The 21,875-nt window shown below is 40.7% G+C and overlaps 1 protein-coding gene across 6 annotated transcripts in view; it reads left to right on the top strand.

The window, feature by feature from the left end:
- The window catches only part of RGS7 (regulator of G protein signaling 7), a 228,877-nt gene extending 207,560 nt beyond the window's left edge, over positions 1–21,317 (top strand). For 3 of the 6 annotated variants that reach the window (XM_058021432.1, XM_058021434.1, XM_058021435.1), the window contains one exon: positions 3,581–3,863. Coding sequence is in view for 3 of the 6 variants with exons in the window: in XM_058021435.1 (XP_057877418.1) it covers positions 3,581–3,631 (51 nt within the window). In the remaining 3 variants the exon portion in view is untranslated. Of the gene's footprint in view, positions 1–3,580; positions 4,249–20,100 lie in introns of those variants that run through there. The other 3 variants (XM_058021436.1, XM_058021431.1, XM_058021433.1) reach the window with 3 other exon arrangements.
- Positions 21,318–21,875: the final 558 nt, after the last annotated feature.

Here is a 21,875-nt window from a genome sequence, read left to right as displayed (position 1 = left end):
TCCTTCCCCATCAGATGCATGGAGTTCTCTTTTCTACTGCTACCACTATAGGTCCTGGGGAGTGGCACCTGCACTGGCAATAAAGAAACATGAAGAAGGAACAGTTGAGGTTGCATAGCAGAAAGGAAGATAATTAATCTTCTAGAAGGAAAAGACCTGATCTTTCTCTACCATACATTGGAACTCCAGTGTCTGTAGACATTTCATATTGATTTCTTTTAAGCCAGATGTGTAAGGAGGTTGTTGCTGACTTTTTTCCTGGATCATTTGAGGTGTTAGGGTCATGCTGCATAAATGAGTCAGTCAGCACAGCTGTATTTAGCAGCATCTGTACATAGCTTTACAATTTTGCCCCCTAAATTTGCTAGAAGTAAAGCTGAAAACTCCATGTCACCAGTTAGTATGCTCAAATAGGGACTGAATGCTGAGGCCAATTGATTTTGTACTTTTAGATGTACTTGGTCACTCCACCTGCTGTGCTGCCTTCTTGTACTCTGACTCCCTTGTCAAGGTATGTGTGCAGGATTCCATTTTGGCATCTGCATTATTAGTTAAATTCCTAAATAGTTGTCCCAAGTGTACTAATACAGCCAAAAAAATCCTAATCATCTTTAGAATTTAGACATATGCTTCTAAATGTTGATGGCAAGAATATATTGAAAATATTAAGGATCTCCTCTTCATTGTTCAGATAAACATTTACTACTTCTGATTCGTCCCTCCCCCAATTTTCTTTAATCTCATTAGCACAGGAAACATCTTCATATGCTACAGCTCTGAAAACTGCCATGTTAGATGCAGGTTCCCAAATCAAAATCAATCTTATAGAAATGCTATTAACATTGTATTTGGAAGAAATAGTTAGGCTGAGCTCTTAAATTATGACCCACAATGGATGATCCTTACATCAGTCTGTAAATTAAGTAAATCTGGAAATCTCCTAGAAGCAGTAATTATGAAACTCTACCACAGAGATCTAAACTAAAAGTATACTCTGGAACAGAGTTTGAAAGGAATATTTTGTAAAGTGGAAAATAAGAAGTCCCTGCAGATCTAATAAGAAGATGTGATAATTCTGTATCTGGGCCTGTGTATTAAAAGCTTATTTTCCTAATCAGAAAACGTAATATTATTCAGAATAAGCATTTAAGAAGATCTCTTAAGGAGGGTGTATCTTCTAAGCTGTCACTTTTCCAACTTTGTGAAAAATTAGAACTTCTAAGGCATGGAAAAAGGCCATTTGTTGTTGTTGTTGTTGTTCAGATGGAAGTTTCTCTGAGGCAGGGAGGGGAGTTGAAGGAAGGGGCCATCATCCAGTGATCCAGTGATCACTGTAGGGCTTTGGAGAAAAAAATATCCAAAGATCAGCAATATCCAGGGAGCAAGTTATGTGGAACACAGAAAAAAATTGTCATGATATCTTACTGTGTCTCTAGGGGGAAATTCAAACAATATGTAGAAAACGATCACGCAAATGACATCAACTAATAACTACCTTTTGGCCTGATTTTATGTCAAGACTTCCTATTTTATGTGACAACATAATTCATTCCTGAGATGCTAGAATTTGTTCATGATCCATTTAGAAATTCCAGAAATTTTGAAACTCCTAAATAGTTGTTACAAATAATAATAAAAAAAATTTCACAGATTTTATACCACAACAAGCATTTATGCAGCTTTCCAGTGTAGTATTGGGCAAATTGTAACTAATAGAGAGCTCCTGGTTTTAATATTTTAATTAAGTGGGTTATGCAGTTCAGTATTAAAGGGAACTCATACATGTTTACAGAAAGTAACCGGACTTGTACACCTGTGAACTTAAGTGCAAATAACCTAATGAAAAGCAAAGATAAGCATATGTTCAATATTTTCTGAGATTATGTGTAGCACCAAAAGTCCTGAATTGTCTAACAAAATTGTCAAACAAAATGTTAATCTCAGAAATGCTTTTAATGTTTTAAATTGTGTTCCAAGGCCACACTGCTGCTGAGGCTCTTTTGACTATTTGAAAAAGAAAAGATGTCTTACTATAACAGCTTACCTGCTGCATTAGAGGAGAACATAATTTAAGGGTTAGAAACTATCAAGAAGGTGTGAATTTAATGTACATAGAAAGTGGCAGATACAGGGAAGACAGAGTGCCAGGAAGGAGACTTTCCATCTTTCAAAGAAGTAGGTAATAATACTGTCAGGTGATATGGGGAACCTGATGGATGACCAGTCTAACCCAACAGTGCAAATCATGAGTTCCCTTTCAAATTATGTTGTAAGGGAAGTATTAATCCTAATTTGTTCAACTTGTATTTCACAGTATAAAGAATAAAATAGTTATTCTTCCTTTTATGAGGACCCACTCCGATAGATTGCATTTGAGCGAATGCTCAAGACCCACTAACAGATCCCTGTGAGCTTAAATTTAATTGATAATGACAATAGACATTAAATTGTGTAATTCCACTGAGTTATAATACTGCAGATGGCTTAACAATTCATTGATATGGCAGAATATGTTCATTTACTGCAGAAAATGAAGCATCTCTCCATAGTTACAGTATTTTTTACTGTATTCTCCCTGAAACCAGTTTGATATTTCTGAATTGGGCACTTAAAGTGAACAATATAATAAATGTAAGTATTAAATATCTAACTGGTGAGTTAGAGCCATTTTCTATTTAATGTTTTATGATATATTTGTGTTACATTGTCAGGGTATGCCTGTGATGTCAGCTTGCTGTGCCAGCTCTGCCTCTGTTGGATCAGAGCCACAGTAGGATGGCACTTGGAGAGCTAACTCCTTTTATGTGGCCGTAGGAGAGCTAATTCCTGTTCTGTGGTTTCTGTCTGGCTCAGATAAAGCTCAAATCTGCCTGAAGTATACCAGAGTGACATACCTTACACCATCTTCTTCATGCTGTAGACCTAGCTCTTGTGGGACAGTCATTACACCTTATTAAAAGAACTTGTTAAACAATTCAAACCACATCCTTGCAACAGGAGAAATGATGAGGAAAACAACAATTTGGAAATCCAACACCTTCAAAGCAGTGTTATGCAGTCACATGTAATATACCTGGCCAATGTTCCTTATATATAGTAAATATGGTCTCAACAAAGTTATAACTGTGTTCATGGAAAAGCTGCTTTCCTACCTATATGCAATCTGCCTCTTACTTTCTTACCCTAACTCAAAAGTAGCTTTTTTGTCCTCTGTGACAGAGCTACTGCAGTTTGCACATTCATCTTTGCAGCACAATGCACTCCTGCTTGTGGTAGCCTTCAAGTTCTGGGTGTGACTGACAGCAAAAACTTCAGCATCAATTTCTCATCAGCCAAAACAAATCCTGTTCAAAAATGGCCTTTAAATTTGCTGGCCTGTTCTGTGAAACAATCTGGCTGGCTGGCAGTGCAGGTGCTTAAGTGTAAGGACTTCCTGTGGTTTAAGATTTGACAGACTCCAGTTGGTGCCCCTAGTTATTTGAGAGTGATGTGGCAACACTGAGTGGTTGCTGATGAACAGGTTTGCAGTGATCATGCCTCTGTTTTCTGTTTTTGTTTTTTGTTTTTATCTTTTCCTCAGGGGAAATCGCTCACATCAAAGAGGTTAACCAGTCTAGTGCAGTCCTACTAAAAGGATCACCTTGTAGCATGGAAGCAGACTCAAATCATTATACATACTTTGTAGCTCACTGATTGCCTGACTCAGAGGACAGTAGAACAAGATGTTGCATGAGCAAGGACCTGACTTGTTTTCTTTTGTGTATACTAAGGCATTACAGACTCCGAGGGACTCTCTAGCCTTTCGATGCCTCCATTTCGAAAACTGTCTGCTCACTTCCTCCTTCATATCAAGCTGGATCTGTGTCTTTTTATTTTCTGCAAGCTCAAGTACAGTGAAAAAAAAGCTTCTGCTAGGCACAGTTTATTAAAAAAATACGTCAATCAAAAACTGGAAGAAATGTAAAAAATGCATATATTAATAAATATACATATGGCATCACATTTATTGCACAATAAATTAGCACAGAAGGTTTCATTTCACTGATGTATTCACATTGAGAAAGAAAGCCTGTGTCTTTGTCTGTTGTCTGTATATTCTCTGTTAATGTTTCTTGCATTTATTTTTATACCATATTTAAAAAAAAGAACACCTTTTACTCCAGATGTATTAAAGTTGATCCTTTCTCTGTAAATTTGTGTATGTTTATATTGTTGTTTTATCTTTCATTAAAAGATGCAGAATCTCTTTCCTTTGGGAAGTTTGAGATTTTAATATTGAATCTGAAGATTAGTCAAGAGCAAAATGATCCCCAAAAGTTACACACCTTGTGCTTTCTAAAAAGTGACATGAAATGGCATTTTCTTTCTCTCAGTGACACCTAATCAAACACACTTTATTGATAATAATTTACTTTTTCTTTTCTTTTTATCAAGCGAGCAGCAGAGAGACCTTTCCCGCTTGCTCACCATGGCATAAGCAAACCTTTCTTTAAGGCACGCCCCACTGCTGTGTAACAGTGCGGCCCGAGCGGCGACTCAGCCGCTGCCCCAGGGCCGATGGACTGGACTGCACTTCCTTAGCAATGGACGTGGGCAAAGCTGCCTGAGAACAGCAGGCTGCACGGGCTAAATAGGAAGGACAGTGCTTCTTTCTCCTTGCCGTCACTTGCGACGCAAGGCAGCATTTCAAGCGGAAAAGGTGGTGCTTTGGGAGTGGTCTGTGCAGTAATGCTCTGGTAGGAACGCAGGAGCAAGCTGTCATTTTAATTCCAGGGCTCTGTTTGGGGATGCTGTTGTGTGTCCACTGCTGAGCTTACTCACACACAGACCTGTTGACAGATTTATGAGCGTGTGTTGATGTTGCCTGTGAGACAGTAGACATGGAGCTCCTGAAGCTATATCTGAGCTGGAACCAGAAATCTGCTTGGCCTACTGTCAGCTGATAGAGGTGATATAAGGATAGTGAGGCAGAATCTCAGAGCAGAAAAAAAAGGATGGGAACTAAGTCAAATGACAAAATGCTGATACCTCCAGGGCATGGTAGTGTGCACATGACAAACAAGCCTTTTTAGCAATGCACAGAATAGACTCAGGACAGCCAACTTTACTACCATCTGTCATGCTGACTTTGGTTTGATATTGAGAATCTTGTTTCAAAGGGACTACGAGTCCTAAACACGCACACACAAAGTGGGATGGTCATAGAAAAAAGGAGACAATCAACTTGAATGCCTTAATACCAGAGTCATCTCATTGAGCATTGGAAAACCACCTGCGCTGGTGCCATTAGGGACAGCACTGTTGCACACAGCAGCTCTGGGCAGAAGGGAGCTGGGCTGCCTTCTGCAGGGAGCACTCAGCTCTGTCAGTAGCCTGGTGCAGCCACAACCAGGAATGCAGCATCTTTAAAGAGGCAGTCTGAGTTAACCCAGTACAAAATGTATTACAAATCCATGAATGGCTGTTCCCTATAATCTGCTCAGTTGAGGTTTTTTGAGGTTCGGGGTTTCTGTTTGTTCATTGTTTTCATATGCCACTGTGTTTCTGGTTTCTAGCTAGGATGACAATTACTGCTTTAAAGTGTCTCTGTTTTTGTTAGCACAATTCTAATAAGCCTTTATAGAAATACCCAATCAGAGCTGGGTCCTATCAAGATCTTAGCAAGAGCTCCATACAGGTCAACTCAAAATATTCACAGCATAGGGAGATCAGATGAATTTTAGTAAGTAGCTGCAGTGAATCCCAGATCTTAAACTGAGATTTAATTTTACCACAGAAATGTGAGCTCTGAGACATGAGCTTGGGGCCAGGCAATCCACAGAAATCTGAGCTCTGCTTCACTTCTCACTGCCAAATAGAGATATTTATTTCCAAACTCCTGCTGCCACCAATTGCATATATTGCCTCCTTTGCCTTAGTTGTTAACTAATTAGATACTGCTGTCTGCTTCAAAGAATCACTGGCTTCAAATACCTAATGTTTCAATTGTAAACATTAGGCATTTCATGCAGCTTCACCCTAAGAAATATTTTCTTTTTTTTTTTCAAATCACTTTGCAACACCAACTGGTCTATAAAAAGTCACAGAGCATTGGTACTCCTGAACCCATTCTGTACTTATTCTAGTTTTTTTCCTGATCGTTTAACTCTATCTGGCAACTAAGTACCCTGCAGCTGCTTGTTCACTCTCCTCTACCTCCAGTGGGACTGGGAGAAAAACAGGAAAAAGTAAAACTCATGGGTTAATATAAGAAAAATTAATAATTGGAATAATTTATGTTAATAATAACAGTAATCTTAATGAAAATGAGAGCAAGAGAGGAAGGAATAAAATCCTCCACCCAAGACAGACAAATTATGCACAATGCAATTGCTCACAACCCACTGATCAATGCTCAGTGCCCTGAGCAGCGATCAGCTCCTCTTGACCAACTCCCCCAGTTTCTGTACTGAGCATGGTGTTCCATGGTATGGAATATCCCTTTGGCCAGGTCAGGTCAGCCATCCTCTGGATGTTCCTCTCAGCTTCTTGTGCTCCCTGGCAGAACATGGGAAACTGGAAAGTCCTTCCCTTAGGGTAGGACCTGCTCCACAATGCCAAAAGCATCGGTGTCTTACCAACAGTATTCTCATGCTAAATGCAAACCACAGCACTGCACCAGCTACTAGGAAGAAAATGAAATCTATCCTAGCCAAATCCAGGACACTTCCTTTCAAGAAATATGAAGCCTGTATTGAATGGCTGTCTCTCCCTGTATTTGCATAGGATTTAACATGATGTCTCTAAAGTAAAAGCAGGCATTACTAATAAGGATGTCAAAGTAGTCAGGGAGCTGTGTTAAGGTTTCATTTGAGCTTGCTCCAAGTGATAAAACTCCACTGTTACATATGAGTGAACTTGGCCCAAACAAAATCAATCCTACTACTAGAGGATTTTTAAAAGGTTTGTCTACAATCTTCTGGTACTTCACATCATCACTGTCATCAGGCAGTGAGTGAAACAATACTGGGACTGGAAACTCCAAGCAGGCACAGACTTCCTTTTGCTTCCCCACAGAGAAAAGCTAAATTTGTGTTTCGAAATTTATACAGAGATTCACTTCAAGAATTAAGATTATCTCAGATAAAGGCATGTTTGTACAATAACTGAACAGTTGCAGCATGACTTTGGTTACACAGCAATTTACCAATTCAGAATGTCAGTGAGGCCACAAATCTGCTGAGGAAAAATGGACCAAGAGAGAAAATCACTCTGAAGGAACCGTATTTCTTGTCTTCTAGGGAAAAGCCATCAGTCAGTGCCTCCTGGCTCTGCCCAGGAAGCTTAAAACCCCCATGTGAGATATTAATTGTAATTGTGCTTAAAACAACTGGTTGGAGCTTGAATCTTTCATCTGAGAGTTGGGTTTCTTCAGCTTCTTTCCCCAAACTTTGAACATAATTTCATCCAATTCCCCAATCCTTGTACATAAAACAGCTCTAAAGCCTACACGATGAAGTGTTTGATGGTGCTGCTACACACTTCAGATGGTTTTGTGCTCCCAGGTCAGGCTGTGAAGGAAAATGCCTGGTGGGAGAGGGAGAAGATGCCCTGGCACCTACCTGACAACAGTAAAATATTCACCCATTCTTCTGTAAGAAGCTAGTAAAAAACAGTCCTTCAATCTAGAAAAGCAAAGGGGGAGAAAAAGGGGCTTACAATAGTGATGAGTTAAATTGCAAAAAGCTGAGCCAAAACAGTAGTGGAGACCTGCCAAAAACTAATGAGTTGAAGGTGAACACAGGACTAAAAAATGAAAATTAATTGTGGTGACCAGAACAGAACCAACAAGGGAGGAGAACTGGAGAGCTGAATAATTAGGAGCAAGAGAGGCAGAATGCAGCTGGTGAATTGCCAGCCTGTTGGCCACAGCCATGCTGAGCTGGAATTAAAACCTGAAAAATCAGGCAAGATCAGCTGTGACTGGCACCTTAAAACCCAACAACAACATTTTTTTAATCTAGAAAGCAATACTGAATAATAATAAAATATCTGAGGTTGCCTTTTACGAATTACACAAGATATAATTACCAGATAGTCTCCTAAGAAATAAAAATAAGGAGGGCAACAACCAGTCCCAGAAATCAGGATTTGTAGGAATTAATTTAGGGTGTTTTTTTAAGAAAAAAAAATTAAAGCCAAAGCAGGTAATCTTAGTCAGGAGAGGCTGTTTATGATGTGTAACTGGAACTAGGAGTTGGAAAAGCCAGAGGTTTATTTGAAACTCTTCCAATTATTTATTTTTATGCATGGTGAATAACAGCATGCATAAAAATAAATAATTTGAATTTAGGTTTTGAAACTGACATGTTTTTTGTCTTTTCTAGCTAAAGACATCATGCATAGAACTAACACTGCCCCTATTTTAGTAGGTGCGTAACACTGGACTTATAATAACAGGGCCATAAAACATAGGAATTTTGCTAAAAGAATTTTAATAGCCACAGAGATTTTAAAAAAATAAGGTTTTAATCCCAACATGTTCAAGGGAAATTATCAGCAAATTATTTAAACATATTCTGTGTCCACAATTTATTTAAGCAAGTTGCTAAGTGATTGCGACTCACACCAGTCTTCCTTTTGATCTGACTGTGATGAACAGATTGCTTCATTCTCCTGTGAATTGAAGATATGCTGAAGTCCCAATATTAAAGAGGTGAAGGGGAAGAGAGGATGAGTTCTCTGAGGGTGGATTCCCCTCCTCATGCTGTTGCTGACTGTGGAGTCCTCAAGTGGTATTGAAAGTACAATTGAAAGCGTTTTGTTTGTATATACATCAACTTGAGGGGTGCAGAGTCTCTCCAGGCAATCATTATCTCTGAAACAACAAAATTTTGTTTCCCTAATATCTAAAAAGAATCTTCCTTGCTTTGATTTATCCCTTTATTTTTGACCAGGCTGCTGCACTCGCTACATAATATGTTCCTAACATAAATGGATATTGCAACATCACAGCCTCCTTTGGTTTTCTCACTGATTTGTTCTGAAGTGTTGAGTGATTTTATTATTCTCCTCTGGGCCAGGGGTTCTTACGAATTTCTTGGAGATGATTCTTGCAGGACTCCCACCAGGGTTTTACAGGAGGAGGTCAGAAGATTGTTGTTGTACTTCTGCCCATACACACACCTACAGGAGTTGCCCATTTTGCAGTAGATTGCCTCTACTGAACTTTGACAGTTTATGTGGCACAGTGATGCCCAGATCCTGTGCAGTCTGGCATAGATGGTTGCTCCCCTTTGTGTATAGCTGACTCCTCTTGGGTCAGTGAGGTGCCTTGAGTTGTCTCTTGAACAGCATCGTCTTTTTTCAGACCATCTTTCTCTTTTCCCAAGATCTTTTTTCTTCATTATTATTTTTTATTCCACCTGTGCAGCACTAGCAGTCCTTTTTTCTGGTGGTATCTTTATGTGAGAGTGAGGAATCTGCTGGCCTGGTTCTTTAACACAAACACTTGAATTAGAATGACTACCATCATCACTATTTGCTGTGAGGGATCTGTATGTGTAAATTGCAAAGAAAAAATTGTCCAGATAATAAACTCGGAGAACCTGCTCAAATGCTAGATGATAGTCCTTATTTACAAGTGTGGACATGGACAGTAAATATCAAACAATATTAAGATACGATGGTAAATGTTACCTTGTTAGTGGCATTTGCACAATTTTTATTGTACTTTGCTCCCAAAATATATCTGCTGCATTTGCCTTCATTGGCTTTCTTTTTGATTTGACTGGATTTTGAAATATCTTGTTAGATTCATCACAGATGTCATCTTTCAAAGGGGGTACTTACTATTTCCCACCCTTCCTCTTAACCTGGCAGCTGCTCCTTCAGTGTGGGTATCACATAAATGAGGCATTTCATTATGCACATTATCTGTTCTATCCACCTTTTTATTTCTGTACCACTTCCATTTTTAAAAGATGAGTGGCAATGACATATTTAATGTGACTTACTTTTCTACCATTTTAGCTGAGAGGAATGTATAACCTAAAATCTATGAACTTTTTTTGAGTTCATCACTTTTGATGCACTGTTCTTTAGAAAACTTTTCTTTCAGATTCTCTTTCTTCTCTCCCCCTCCCCATCGGTAATGTCTTTTTTTTTAGGATTCTTCATCTTTTATGTTTTTTTTTTTCCTTTGTTCCTCTGATTCTTGCTCTATTTGATCTCCCCTACATGGTCTTATGGTGCCCACTAATGCTGGGGAGGTGTCTCTGGGAGCCTCAGGAGATTCCAGGGAGCTCAGCTGTTCCTTTGCTTAGGTGAATGGAGATGGACAAAAAGTGTGACTCCTCTGGAGCCCGGGACTGCTGGAAGGAAGGGGGTGGGTACTTGGGCCTTTCATTCCCAGCATCACAATTTGGAATAAGTAAGGAGCTTGAGGTTCTTCCATGATAAGAGGGAGGTGAGGGTGTCCACAGAGTGATGCAGAATGTCTCTATCTGTTATCAAAGAAAGTGTCTGTGGGAGGCAGAAATGAAGATTAAAGCCCAAGACTAGGAAATATTTCTAAGTCCTGGTCCATACTGGTCTGGGTGTTAGCTCTAGTGAACAGGTCTGTGGAAACTCATGTTGCGCCTAAATCACAGATAAAATGTTTTGTGGGAGGAGGCACAAATGTGGAATTTCATCAATGGACAGAGTAAACTGCTGATAGAGTTCAGGCATTTAGATAGATGCGCTCAACTAATGAGAGAATTGGTTTCCACAAAGTTGTTGCTAGGGAACTGTTAAGTTTTTAATTCTTAAGTAATTTTGGGTGACTCCATTTCTGCTTTGTCCACCCCTTCTGAATTAGTTCAGCAACCTTTCTTGACAAGCAATCTTTCTTGACTTTCTCTCTTTCCTTTATTTCCTTCTCAGCTGTTTTCCTAATCCTTTTCTGACAGTGTGGGAGACCCCAGCTATAAGGGAGTAGCTGAAGCTGCTCTCCCACCAGTGTGGGAGAGCATTTGTGTGCAGAGGGGAATTTTCACTTCCATCTTTATTTTTTCCCTGTAATGAGAAAATTGAAATATTAGACTTCCACTATGTTCCAAAGGGTTTCTTCCCAGTGCAATTGCCATTGAACAGACCCATATCATCTACCTTTTCTGTATACTTGTGGTATTGGGAAAAAAAAGAGACACATCTCATCCTCCAACCAACTAAGAAGCAAGCATGGAAGATAGGATTTTTAGATCTGTCTTCTGCTGCTGGTCAGAGATAAGTGGAACAACAGAAAAATACTTTCTCAAACCTCATTGCTGTATTAAAACTGTACTCTGGGATCCCATCTGCAAGGAGTGCTGGTTATTCCTGCCCCAAAGCATACTTCCACTGAAATCAGAGATGTGAAACCTTTCAGACTGGCTTTAAAATGCAGTTACTCTTTATTCCTAAAATTGTGCTTGCTAGCTGGATGTCAGTGGGGAATCCCTTTGGTAGAGTAGAGTGGGCTAGTAGGGTGGATTTGGGTTGTTTTTTTTTTTTTTTGAAAGATGGTTTGGATTTCTCCTGCTTCTTTTTTCACCCCAGACCACAGGATGTGCTGGGAATGCACCTTTAGGTCTCTAGAAAAGCTTTTGAAGACAACCTCTTTCTACAGAAACCACAGACTAGGTGGAGTGGCTTTGATTATTTTGTGTCTTTTGATAAGAAAGGAAAAAGCAAAGGTTTACAGGCCAGAAGACCTCAAGGAATACGAGAGAGAGGAGGGAGTGATAAAAATAATAAAACCAGCTGCTTTTATTGGACATCTAAGTAAAGATTTTTGAACATGTTACCCTCATAGCATAGCAAAGGAAAAAAAAATAAAGGAAAATAGAAAGGAAGAAAGAGACAGGAAAAAAGCCTTTCCATGCCCAGTGTGGTGAAGACGACTGATGTTTCCTGGAGAAGCTTCATCCTTTTCAGATCCCGAGAGCTTCTGCACCAGGATGGAGGTCATTACTCCACCTTACTGAGGTCTTGCCATCTTGTGCATGCAGCAGCAGCTCTACCAGAGAAAATCTGTCTGCAGCAGTCAGCATCTGTCCTTCGTGTAATGCAGAAATGGCTTTTTTAGCACATCCATCCCCTGCATAGTCCTACTTTCTGTTTTACAGGTACTGACATGGTAGGACCTGCATTGCCAGTGTATCAGCACTGATCTGCTGCACTGCTGCTGCAGTTTCCTGCAAGGGAAAAATGTGTAATCTGAATGGTACTACTATGAATTGTGTAATGTTTGCTACAAAAAATACTCATTAGAGAAATTTACTGGATGGGACTATTTTGGTATTCATTATAACACATTGTTTGAGAAAACTAAATAGAGCATAAAATCAGAAACAAAAGAAGAAAGTCAAAGCAGTTTTCTTTAACACAGTAGAGCAAACTACTTAGGTATTATCAAAAGCCTGGTGATTTTTTTTTTTTCCATCCTTTTCCCTCCCGTAGTCCTGAAGTGATCATACACCTCTTTTTTTCTATTTGACATTTTCGGTTTGAGTCTTGCCGATGTGCGTGCTGACAAACTGATCGATATCCATCGGAAACAAACAAACGCGATACTCCGCTCCCCCTGCGCGCCCTCCGCCGCGGCGATGTCGGCAGCGGCAATCCCGAGCTTCCCTCCCGGCGCCAGCCCCGGAGCTCTGCGGGTGCGCGCGGCTCGGGCGCGCTCCGTGCCCGCCGGGGCTGCAGCGACCCCTGCGGGAGCGCGCACGAACCGCGCCCGCTGCGCGCCCCCGGGGAACGGCGGCACCGGCGCTCCCCGCCCCGCCCCTGGCCGGCAGTCGCCTTCTGTCGCGCCCGACAGAGACACCGCGGAAGATTTTTTTTTCTTACGTCGGAGAAGACCATCACCATCTGCTTCTAGGAGGATCCTGGGAACCAGCGATGCTGCACTTCATGAGCTCCTTCTAGGGTGTTGGGGTTTTGTCAAGACGTATTTGGTTTGTCAGAAATTCGCTTCAGTAGCCAGTGGCGCTTGGTTTAAGAAGAAAAAAATCAGAGTGCTGTGCAACCAAATATGAAGCACCCCCAAAGGAAGAAGTAATGGTGGCAGCTACGGAGCAAAGCCAATACATCAAGGTCTGATTCGACTCTGGAGACATGCAGAGGCTGATGGAATAACCAGTTCTACTTCTACTAGTATCATGTCCCCAATAAAGACTGCCTCTCTTCCAGCTGGCTGCCCACAGGAAGGGGAGTTTGGAAGCAATGCATGGGAGCACATAGTTGTTCCTGTTTTCCTCCAGAGCAATGAGATTTTGGACCAATGATCTGTAAGCAAACAAGCTGCTCAGGAGGAAACCCATTGCTTTCTGATTTTAGGGAGAACCTCTTGACAAAGGCCAAAATATAACTGGTTAACAGCTGCCAGACTGCAGCAGTATGGTCTGTATTGCTCTCCATGCTTCATTTATTCTTCATTTGTTCAATTCTGTATCTTGTTAAGAATGAGAAACCAAATCTAAAAGCTGTGCTTGATTTTCCTGGGCTTCCACCTGCACAGTTTCATTGATTTTGGTCTTTCCTCCTCTTCTCCAGAGCCCCTACTGCCTCTGATGGGATTACTGAGAAGCTGTAATTCTGTATTTCAAGCTTTTTTAATCTCTCTTTTTTTTTTTTTTTAATATATCCCATTCCAGCTTTACCAAAGAACCTGCCCTCTGCCTGTAAGGAAAAGAGGCAAACCAGAAGTAGGCACCCTAACAACCTCAGGCATTGAACCATTTTGGGGAGGTTTTTCTGTGTATGAGGAGGATCTGCTCTCCAGTTTTGAAAGCTGGAGGGTGAAAGAAATACTTTCTCTCCATTAGAAATAGACAACTAACCTTCATAACATAATGTTTAATGAAAAATACTTTAGGTATTTGTATGTAATATTGTTTAATTTCTGCAGTCAGTACTATGGGAAAAAAATTGTCCTGGCTTTAGGGGATGGAAAGGAAGTTTGTCTTTGCTTGGATATATGGCACTACCCTTTGGGATGGTGTCATTTGATAATTCCTGCCACATGTTCTTATAAGTAGGATGTTTTTGTTTCCTTACTGTGTCTCCCCTCAAGTCCTGCTGGGTAATATTTCAGATGGTCACGGTCAGAAAAGGCATGTGACAACTTCCAGATGTGCAAATAATCAAAGCGAGCTGCAGATCTAAGGGAGCACACCAGCAAACAAATGGAGGATAACTTGAAGGGCTGCAGTCTAGGTGGGGGGTCACGTTCAGAGGAGGTGTAGCAGGCTGAAGGATAGTCTTTTATTATCTGGAGAATTCACTGATGTCTAGATCATTTGCTAAAAATGAGGTAGTCTGATGATGTGGCTGGGCAGGCAGTAAAAGCCTAAAACATGGGGTCTGGTTGTGGTTTTCCCACAGCTTGGAGCAGAGCTGGCTTCCCTGGGGAGCAAGGAAGGCTCTTGTAATGCGCCATAGCTCTGAGCTGAGCTGGTCTCTGGGCTCCAGCTTGCGTGATGCATCAGAGACTAAGAAATGCCCTGCTGTCATCCACACCACCACGGCGTCTGGGGCTGCATCCTTGCTGAGCTGGTGGTGCCTGAGACAGTGCTGTGCTCAACTGGGAGAGGGGAGGGTGCATCTCAGCTCAGAGAAACCTGTGTGCTTCTGTTTTGCTCCAACTTGGCTTGTATAGGCACCTTGTATAGGCAGCTTTTAGATTTGGCTTGGGTACTAATAGCTAGTTCTAAGCTGAGTTTGAGGAGCGCTTAATCAAAGCCCTTAATCAACCCGGGTGACTCTTGTTAGTCCATCCTCCCAGCTTTATAGAAACAGACAAGACAATTAAAAATGTGTGGTGAGACACAGCATTCCTCTTTGGGAATGTAAAACCATTCATCACCAAGATTTAAAGAACTCATATTGGTCACTGGCAACCTGGTATTTGTAGAGGTGAACGCACATGACTGTGGTGCAGAGTGTGTGAAGCAGTAAGGAACACCAGGATGGGGGATGCTTGTTGCTTCTGTGTCACAGACTGAACAGTCCTGTCTCTGGTCACAGGAGGGACAATGTTCACTCCCCACAGGATTCTACAGCAAGTTTCCTGGTGCCTTTTTGTACGCTGACATTTGATATCACAGTGCTTGCCCTGCTGGCACATCCTTTGAAACAGATGTTCTCTGCATCTGCCCGCTCTGTGTGCGACAGGCACAGCTCTGCTGGAAGATTGCTTTCCAAACCCTTCCAGTGATGGAAAGGGGTGGGCAGTATTACTGCTACTATTACTACTAGTACTAATTTGTTTGGCAACACTGCTGGCTCAAAACCTGGCTCAGCTGCTGATGAAGAAGGGAAGATCTGCCCATGTCGAGAGAACTTCAAAGGTTTTGAACTATAGGCTGATGCTTTTGAAGCATAGCTCTGCGGGACAGTGCTACCAACTGTTCTTTCCCCTTGGTAATAAGGCTTTATAGGACATTTCGTGCAATCCTAGATGGGTCTTTTGCTGCCTGGGAGGTAATGGTGTTGTGCGCTAGAGAATTCAGTTCCACTCTAGGAAAAGGAACAGTTTTGTGCCAGTTTGTCCATCATCAATGGCTGCTTTTGTCAGCTGGTTTCTCCATATGGCATTCCTGAAGCACCTGGAGAATTAGTCTGACAAAATTAGTCTTTGGTTTTGTGCAAAGAGTACTTTTTTATGTACATGGAAGGGGAAAGACCAATACACTGCTCTCCTGGAGAACCAGACTGGTGCCTGTGTGCTAGGAGGGGCCTTAGCCTGAGGAGGGCATTGACAGCAGCAAAAGGGGGCTTGGAAGAGGCACATCACAACATGGGTAAACACACAAAAGGGAGGAGGATCCTTCAGTGCATGAGAACACTGGTACCTCAATGTGCTGCAGGAAAGTGGTGGCCATGAAGAATTAGGTCTGCATCATATGACAGATATTTATTGTGATGGCTCATCTCTGTCATGATCCATGCTCGTAAGACTGAGCTAACAAGGTCATCTTATGTAGTAAACTCTGAAAATATTGGAGGCCTGCATTCTTCTACTAGCTGGGGCACTGACAGCACGTTTCCATCACTTAAAATGTGGCTGTCAAGACTGCAAGCTTTTAGACTATGTGTCCACAAGGAAAGATATAATTATGTATGTATGGTATATTAAAAATGGAAACCATTCAGCACTGGAAGCCGACTCAAAAAGGACAGATGGGGAGATGTGATAAGGGAAATAAAGCTACGACAAAGCAGAAAATTGTGGAAGAAACAAACTAAGTGGCCTCTATCTACCAACTACCCGTCTGTTGGTCATCCACCAGTCTCTCTACTTGCTACATATTTGGATGTTACTATTTAAAAAAACAGACAAGGGAGCAGCATGTGGAGGTCTGGCTGGGACAAGAGGAAAGCGGCTAAAGGACCTTTTTACTGGCTGGTAAATTCATGCCTGGTCTCCCTTCAAGATTTCATAGTTTAGAAAGAATTTCAGTTTGCTCTTCAAAAGATGCGTCAGTCTGTTCTGGATTAAGAAGACAATATGCCTTCCACATTTACTCCCCCCGCAAAGACTGATTTTTGGAGGATTTACTAGTCATTTTGTTTCAGACACATTTCTTAACAAGTTTGCTTTCTTCATGGTTAAGCTTAAATTCTGTCCTTCGTGAATCCTATAAGGCTCCCTATGTGGTGTTTGTCCTTTCATGGTCATTGCTGACACATACTCGCTGCACTCACTGTGATCTACTAAAATTTTTTTGTCAGGGTAAAAATCGCAAATTAAAACATTCTCTAAGAGGGAGGACCCCAAATATAATTACATAACAAAAATTCCCCAATCATTTCCAAGCAATTTAAAATTGAATATAAATCTTTCCTTTACTACCAGATGTGATCTTCCCAAAGCTTCAGACATGAATAATCTCTCTAAATTTTCCTGCTCTTTCAATATCCTATACATAGAGAAACCAGCCTGTGCCTCTACTACCTATTCAGGAAAATTTGGAAACCAGGTCAATGACTGGTACCTTTATCCATTAAAATCAATGATCATACATATTTTAATTTACTTTCTCAGTTTTCCTTCCCTTCCATTGCTTGTTTGCAGCTGAACCTCCATTTTCCTCTCCCTGACCCTGCCTTTTTTTAATGGGAATCTAGGAAGTTCCCTCTATTTTCCTTTTTCTGCCTTTTCTTTCTTTACAGTCTCTAGTGTCTTTCCCTTATTTTAATAGCCATAATTCTCTGTTGACTGCAGATCTTGGCTATGTCCTGATAAAGTCAACAGAAAGGTTTTCCCTGGAATTTCAGATGTGTTTCCATATTGGTTTTTCTTTCCACTCCTCTCCTTTTATTTCTTGACGCATGGCTGGCCGATTTAGACAAACATTTTCAGAACAACTTGTCCTCAGCTGACTAAACTGGTAAATAACAGATAAATATAGTTTCAATTGGGAACAGCTTTCTGGCAAAGGATGGAGAACAGCACTAAAGAAGAATTTTTCTCACCTTGAGTCATGGGACCTGGTTGGTTAAATTAAAACCATTTACTTAACCTGCATGTAGAACACGCAAACAACAGAAATATCCTTTACTTGTACAGATGCCTACCGTACCCTTGTTGTTGTGAAACACAAATAGACCATTTTTCTTTCTTTCTTTGAATCCAAAGCAGCAAAAACCCAAATGTATGTATTTAAGCAAAGGCCCAGGCTTATTTTTTCAGTCATTCTTTTTTTTTTACCCACCACCTAGAAAGCTCTGTCATAAGCTCCAAGCTTCAACATATAATGATAGAATTATAAATTCTTTGATGTCCTAAGGCCGGCTACCTCCCATCATAACTCAATCTTCCTGCTACGCATTACTGTCTTCTTATCAAAGTGCACTTCACCGAGCACACAAAAGGGATGCTGCTATGTTTGTTAAGATGATAATTCGCATATTTGCTATGAAGCATACAGAGGACTTCTATATATATTTTTATATGTGTTTATTCACACAGAGGGGCTAGAAATCTAGATATTACAGTGCTTTTGATATATAGAGAGAAAATAAAAAACAATTCACAATAGTAAGTCATTGTATTTTGAAATTTATTGTAATAAATTATAGCAATAGTTCACACAACCCAGCTATTATCTCAGATTGTCTCTCTCTGCAGAATCACAAAAACAATCTGAGTCATCCTGACTTGATTCATGTTCAGTTCCTTTTTGGGAAGACTTCCCTCACCATCAGGCCACCTCGCCTGGTAGCATTTTTTTTTCTGTGAAAGCTCAAGTTCTGTACAACAGTCCCACAGCCTATGTTGGGTTCTGCAGAATGAATCATGGAAAATATGCATGCCTGCTTGTTTGCAGCTGGTTATTTTTTGCTGAGGTCCATGTGGAAGGAGAACTATGCAACTTTTTCCTCCATGATACGTGTCGTTTTAACACTCTGATAGGAATGGATTAATAGAGACTTACCAAACATTTCAAAAGATGTTCAGCATTTCAAAGAGGGAAAAGAAGAGGAGCTGACATGCAGAACCAAGGTTGAGTATCAACCATTTTCAGAAAGAAAGTTAATTTATCTTTATGAATAAAGCAAGGCACAATAGAGTTTTTTCCCCTTTTCCTCCCAGGGTCTTTTTCATGGCCTGTTACTAAATTATTGTGAAAATTTTATTTATATTTGCTGTGGCTTTCATTTCACCTATATATGTTATATGAGTTGGTACATGCAGAATATATTATTTTAATTAGTTCATGGAGCTGATTAATTAATAACTTGATCCTCTTACCTGAAAAGCATGACAGGAGCTCAGAAAATTACTTGCACTTGCTACCCTTCCTTACATTATTTGAGAGAGACCTCTCTGAGCTGAAAATGCAGCACAGTAACTTTATATAATACCTTAGACATGCAGTGAATAATAATGTGTGACTTCAGGGAAATGAAGGTATACAGAGTACCAATGACACTGGCTAATATTTCTGCAGTTGAACAGTTCAGCAGTGAGCAGCCTTGCTTCTGACAGTGTCCTGAAAAATTATGGTACAAATTTTAATATTAAAATCATCACTGAAAACATGACAATCATTACGAAGATTTCCAGATTCCTCCATCTAAAATGAGGACTGAAGGAACTTTAGAAGCAAAAAGTTGAAGTGTTTGATAATGTGAAGTTGTATGACTGAACAATTGTTATTTATCTGCTGAAGAAAAGTGAAGTCAGGTGCAGAGAGACAAGTTGTAGGGGCTGTATGAGCTGTATGTGGGGAGAACGCCTCACCAGGGGTCAATGGGCTTAAACTGGATATGGATATATAAACTGGTTCATGTCCAGGGCATAAACTGGGTGTCAAATCCAGGCACAAAACTGGTTGGGAACTAATGTAAACCCTGGGAATATGCATTTTTGGCATGAAGTCCTGATTTGCTCTGTATGTGTGTTGAGCTCTAAAGTACGGTGTTTGCTTCAGGCACTCTTAAAGATTGTTCTGAGACCAATTAAAAGGCTTGAAAGCATCTTTGGATAGAAGTGGTAGGTGTGCAATCATTTAAGCATGCCAAGAAAAAGTTTAAGGATTTTGGTTGTAGATGGTAAGTATTTACTTCAGGACTAATGCTCTTCCAATCTAGCAAGAAAAGATATAAAAAGACCTTGTGGCTGGAGCTGGACAAATACACAGGATGAAAAGGCTACACATTTCGCCAGGGAAATACTTAGCTACTGGTGTGGATTGCAAGAGGTTATTGTGGCTTTTCTACCATTAGCAATTTTTAAATCGAGAATAGATGTTGTTGGGTTTTTTAATTCTAAAAGATTTACTCAAGTTTAAACTGGATGAAATTCAAGGATGTCCTGTGTCCTAAATGATGTGGTTAGGTGACCACACAGTGACTCCTGGTTTTATAATCTGAAAATCCTATTGCTCTGACAAATAGGGCTGGAGGAGCTTTCACTGCGACTGATGCCTTGGATTCATGGATGCGCACTGTGTTTACTGGGGTCAGCACTCACCTTTCTTCCTTCTGAACCAGCTGAGCACTGACTGTCCAGGCTGCAGAACTGCACTAAGCAGACCTGTCCTGCCTAGCCCAGGGATGCTCCTTTTTCACTTATTTCTCTCCTCCCAGGCTGGAAGCCCACATTCCTTTTTCCGAGGAGCCAGGAGCCACCTTGAACCGGGGAACTTCTGTAGCGCTTTGAGAGTAACCATTCACAAAGACCTTACAGCTCTGAACTACAGCACGCACAAAGAACACTTTTTTTCTAACAACTACAAAATGCTGCAATAAGCTTTGCTCCAATGAAACCTCTATTAATGGTAGTGGAGATTGGTATGCCAGTGACTAAGGATTTGACTATCAGATAATTGCAATTATATGTTCTTTCCAGAACAACTTGCATTATTTAAGAAGAAAAACAAACTCCAAGCAAGCTGGTCAGAGGTTTTGAAATATTCAGATGCAGAGCTCCAAGCTTTAGCCACTGGGGTAGAGTGCAAAGTGCTGCTAAGCAGGCAATAGGCTCAGGATTTATTTCAGTGACTGAACTTACAAATACAGAAAGTTCACAGAAAAGCCTGCTCTTGTGAACTTTCAACCAGCATTTGCAAACTAAGAACCCATAGATTACTTATATAATAAATGGATGCATATCTGTCCAAATGTTTAATAAAGATACTATGTGAGAAGCATGTAACAAGTAATTTTCCTCTGCAGTAACAATATATTTTTTGCATTGTATACAGGATAGTCACAATAGCAGTTTCAATCTTTTGAAGCTTCTATGTTCAGAAGATGATATTTTGACAACAATTATACCCAAAATGCAGGTATTAGAATAAGAATTTTCAGGTCAGATGAGACTAAAATTTGGTAATGACTGAATTCTCTTTGTTATATGCACCATTTAAACAAGACCTTGATACTTAAAAGTTAACTGAACTGTGCAGTATGATCCAGTAAAACCTGTTTTTATAAGTGCTCTTTGTACCCTGGAAGACATGGGGATGGTGACACTATTGATTTTCAAAGGCCAGCTCACCTGTTTCTGGTTACTTTGGCTAATGGAGTGTGCGTGGCCTGGAAGGGAGAGCCCTGTTTGGCCACGGTTGCCATGCACCCTTGCCTGCTCTCTCTGGCTCCCCTGTGAAGCGCTCATCAAGTGCACACGAGTTACATCCACACCAGCACAGCCACAGTGATTTTCATTTCCCCGTTGCTCCCAGAGGCATGAACACGAGGTCCAGCCCAAGGCTGACACTTACTGCCCTATGGCCAGCACAGCTGGCTCCACGTCTGGAAGTCTGGTAAGATGAGTTGAAAGTCCTGTTTCTTCCACGTGCACTCATGTTCCAGTTGCAACTCAAATATATTAAAGCGGTTTTCTCTCTCTAAATGTATCTTCAAATATCTGCGTTTCAGATTTATGCTGTTGCCAATTTACTTTACATTTTGCATTATACCAAATGCCTGCTTTAACTGTGGATATTTGGGCTCAACAAGAACAGGAGGGAAGTGAGGAGAGGGAAGAGATTAAAATGACTAGTGGATGTATTAGTAGGATTTCTAAACTTGGGTTTAGGTCTACTGAGTCTTTGGCAGCACAGTTTCTGTCTCAGAATTGTAGTGGTGGGTGCCTACCAAGATTGGGCAGTTCCCAGGCTGGGAGCCCATTCTGTCCCACTGGCACTAACCACACCTGGAGCATGAGGTCTGCTGTTCTGTATGCACCAGTCTGCTCTCTCACCTTTTTTGCATCTTTTCACTAAAGCACACACAGGGAAAATGCTTGGTTTGAGTCTAGCTACTTCATCCTGAGAGGATGCAAAGATACTTGTTCTTCTTGCAGCCAAAGGACTCTCAAAGCCTTGCATTTTTGGAAGAGGTAAGTGACGGAGGAGATG

Source organism: Melospiza georgiana, chromosome 3, assembly GCF_028018845.1.
Source record: "Melospiza georgiana isolate bMelGeo1 chromosome 3, bMelGeo1.pri, whole genome shotgun sequence".
In the NCBI taxonomy this organism is placed as follows: domain Eukaryota; kingdom Metazoa; phylum Chordata; class Aves; order Passeriformes; family Passerellidae; genus Melospiza; species Melospiza georgiana.
This window is presented reverse-complemented; position numbering and strand designations above follow the sequence as displayed.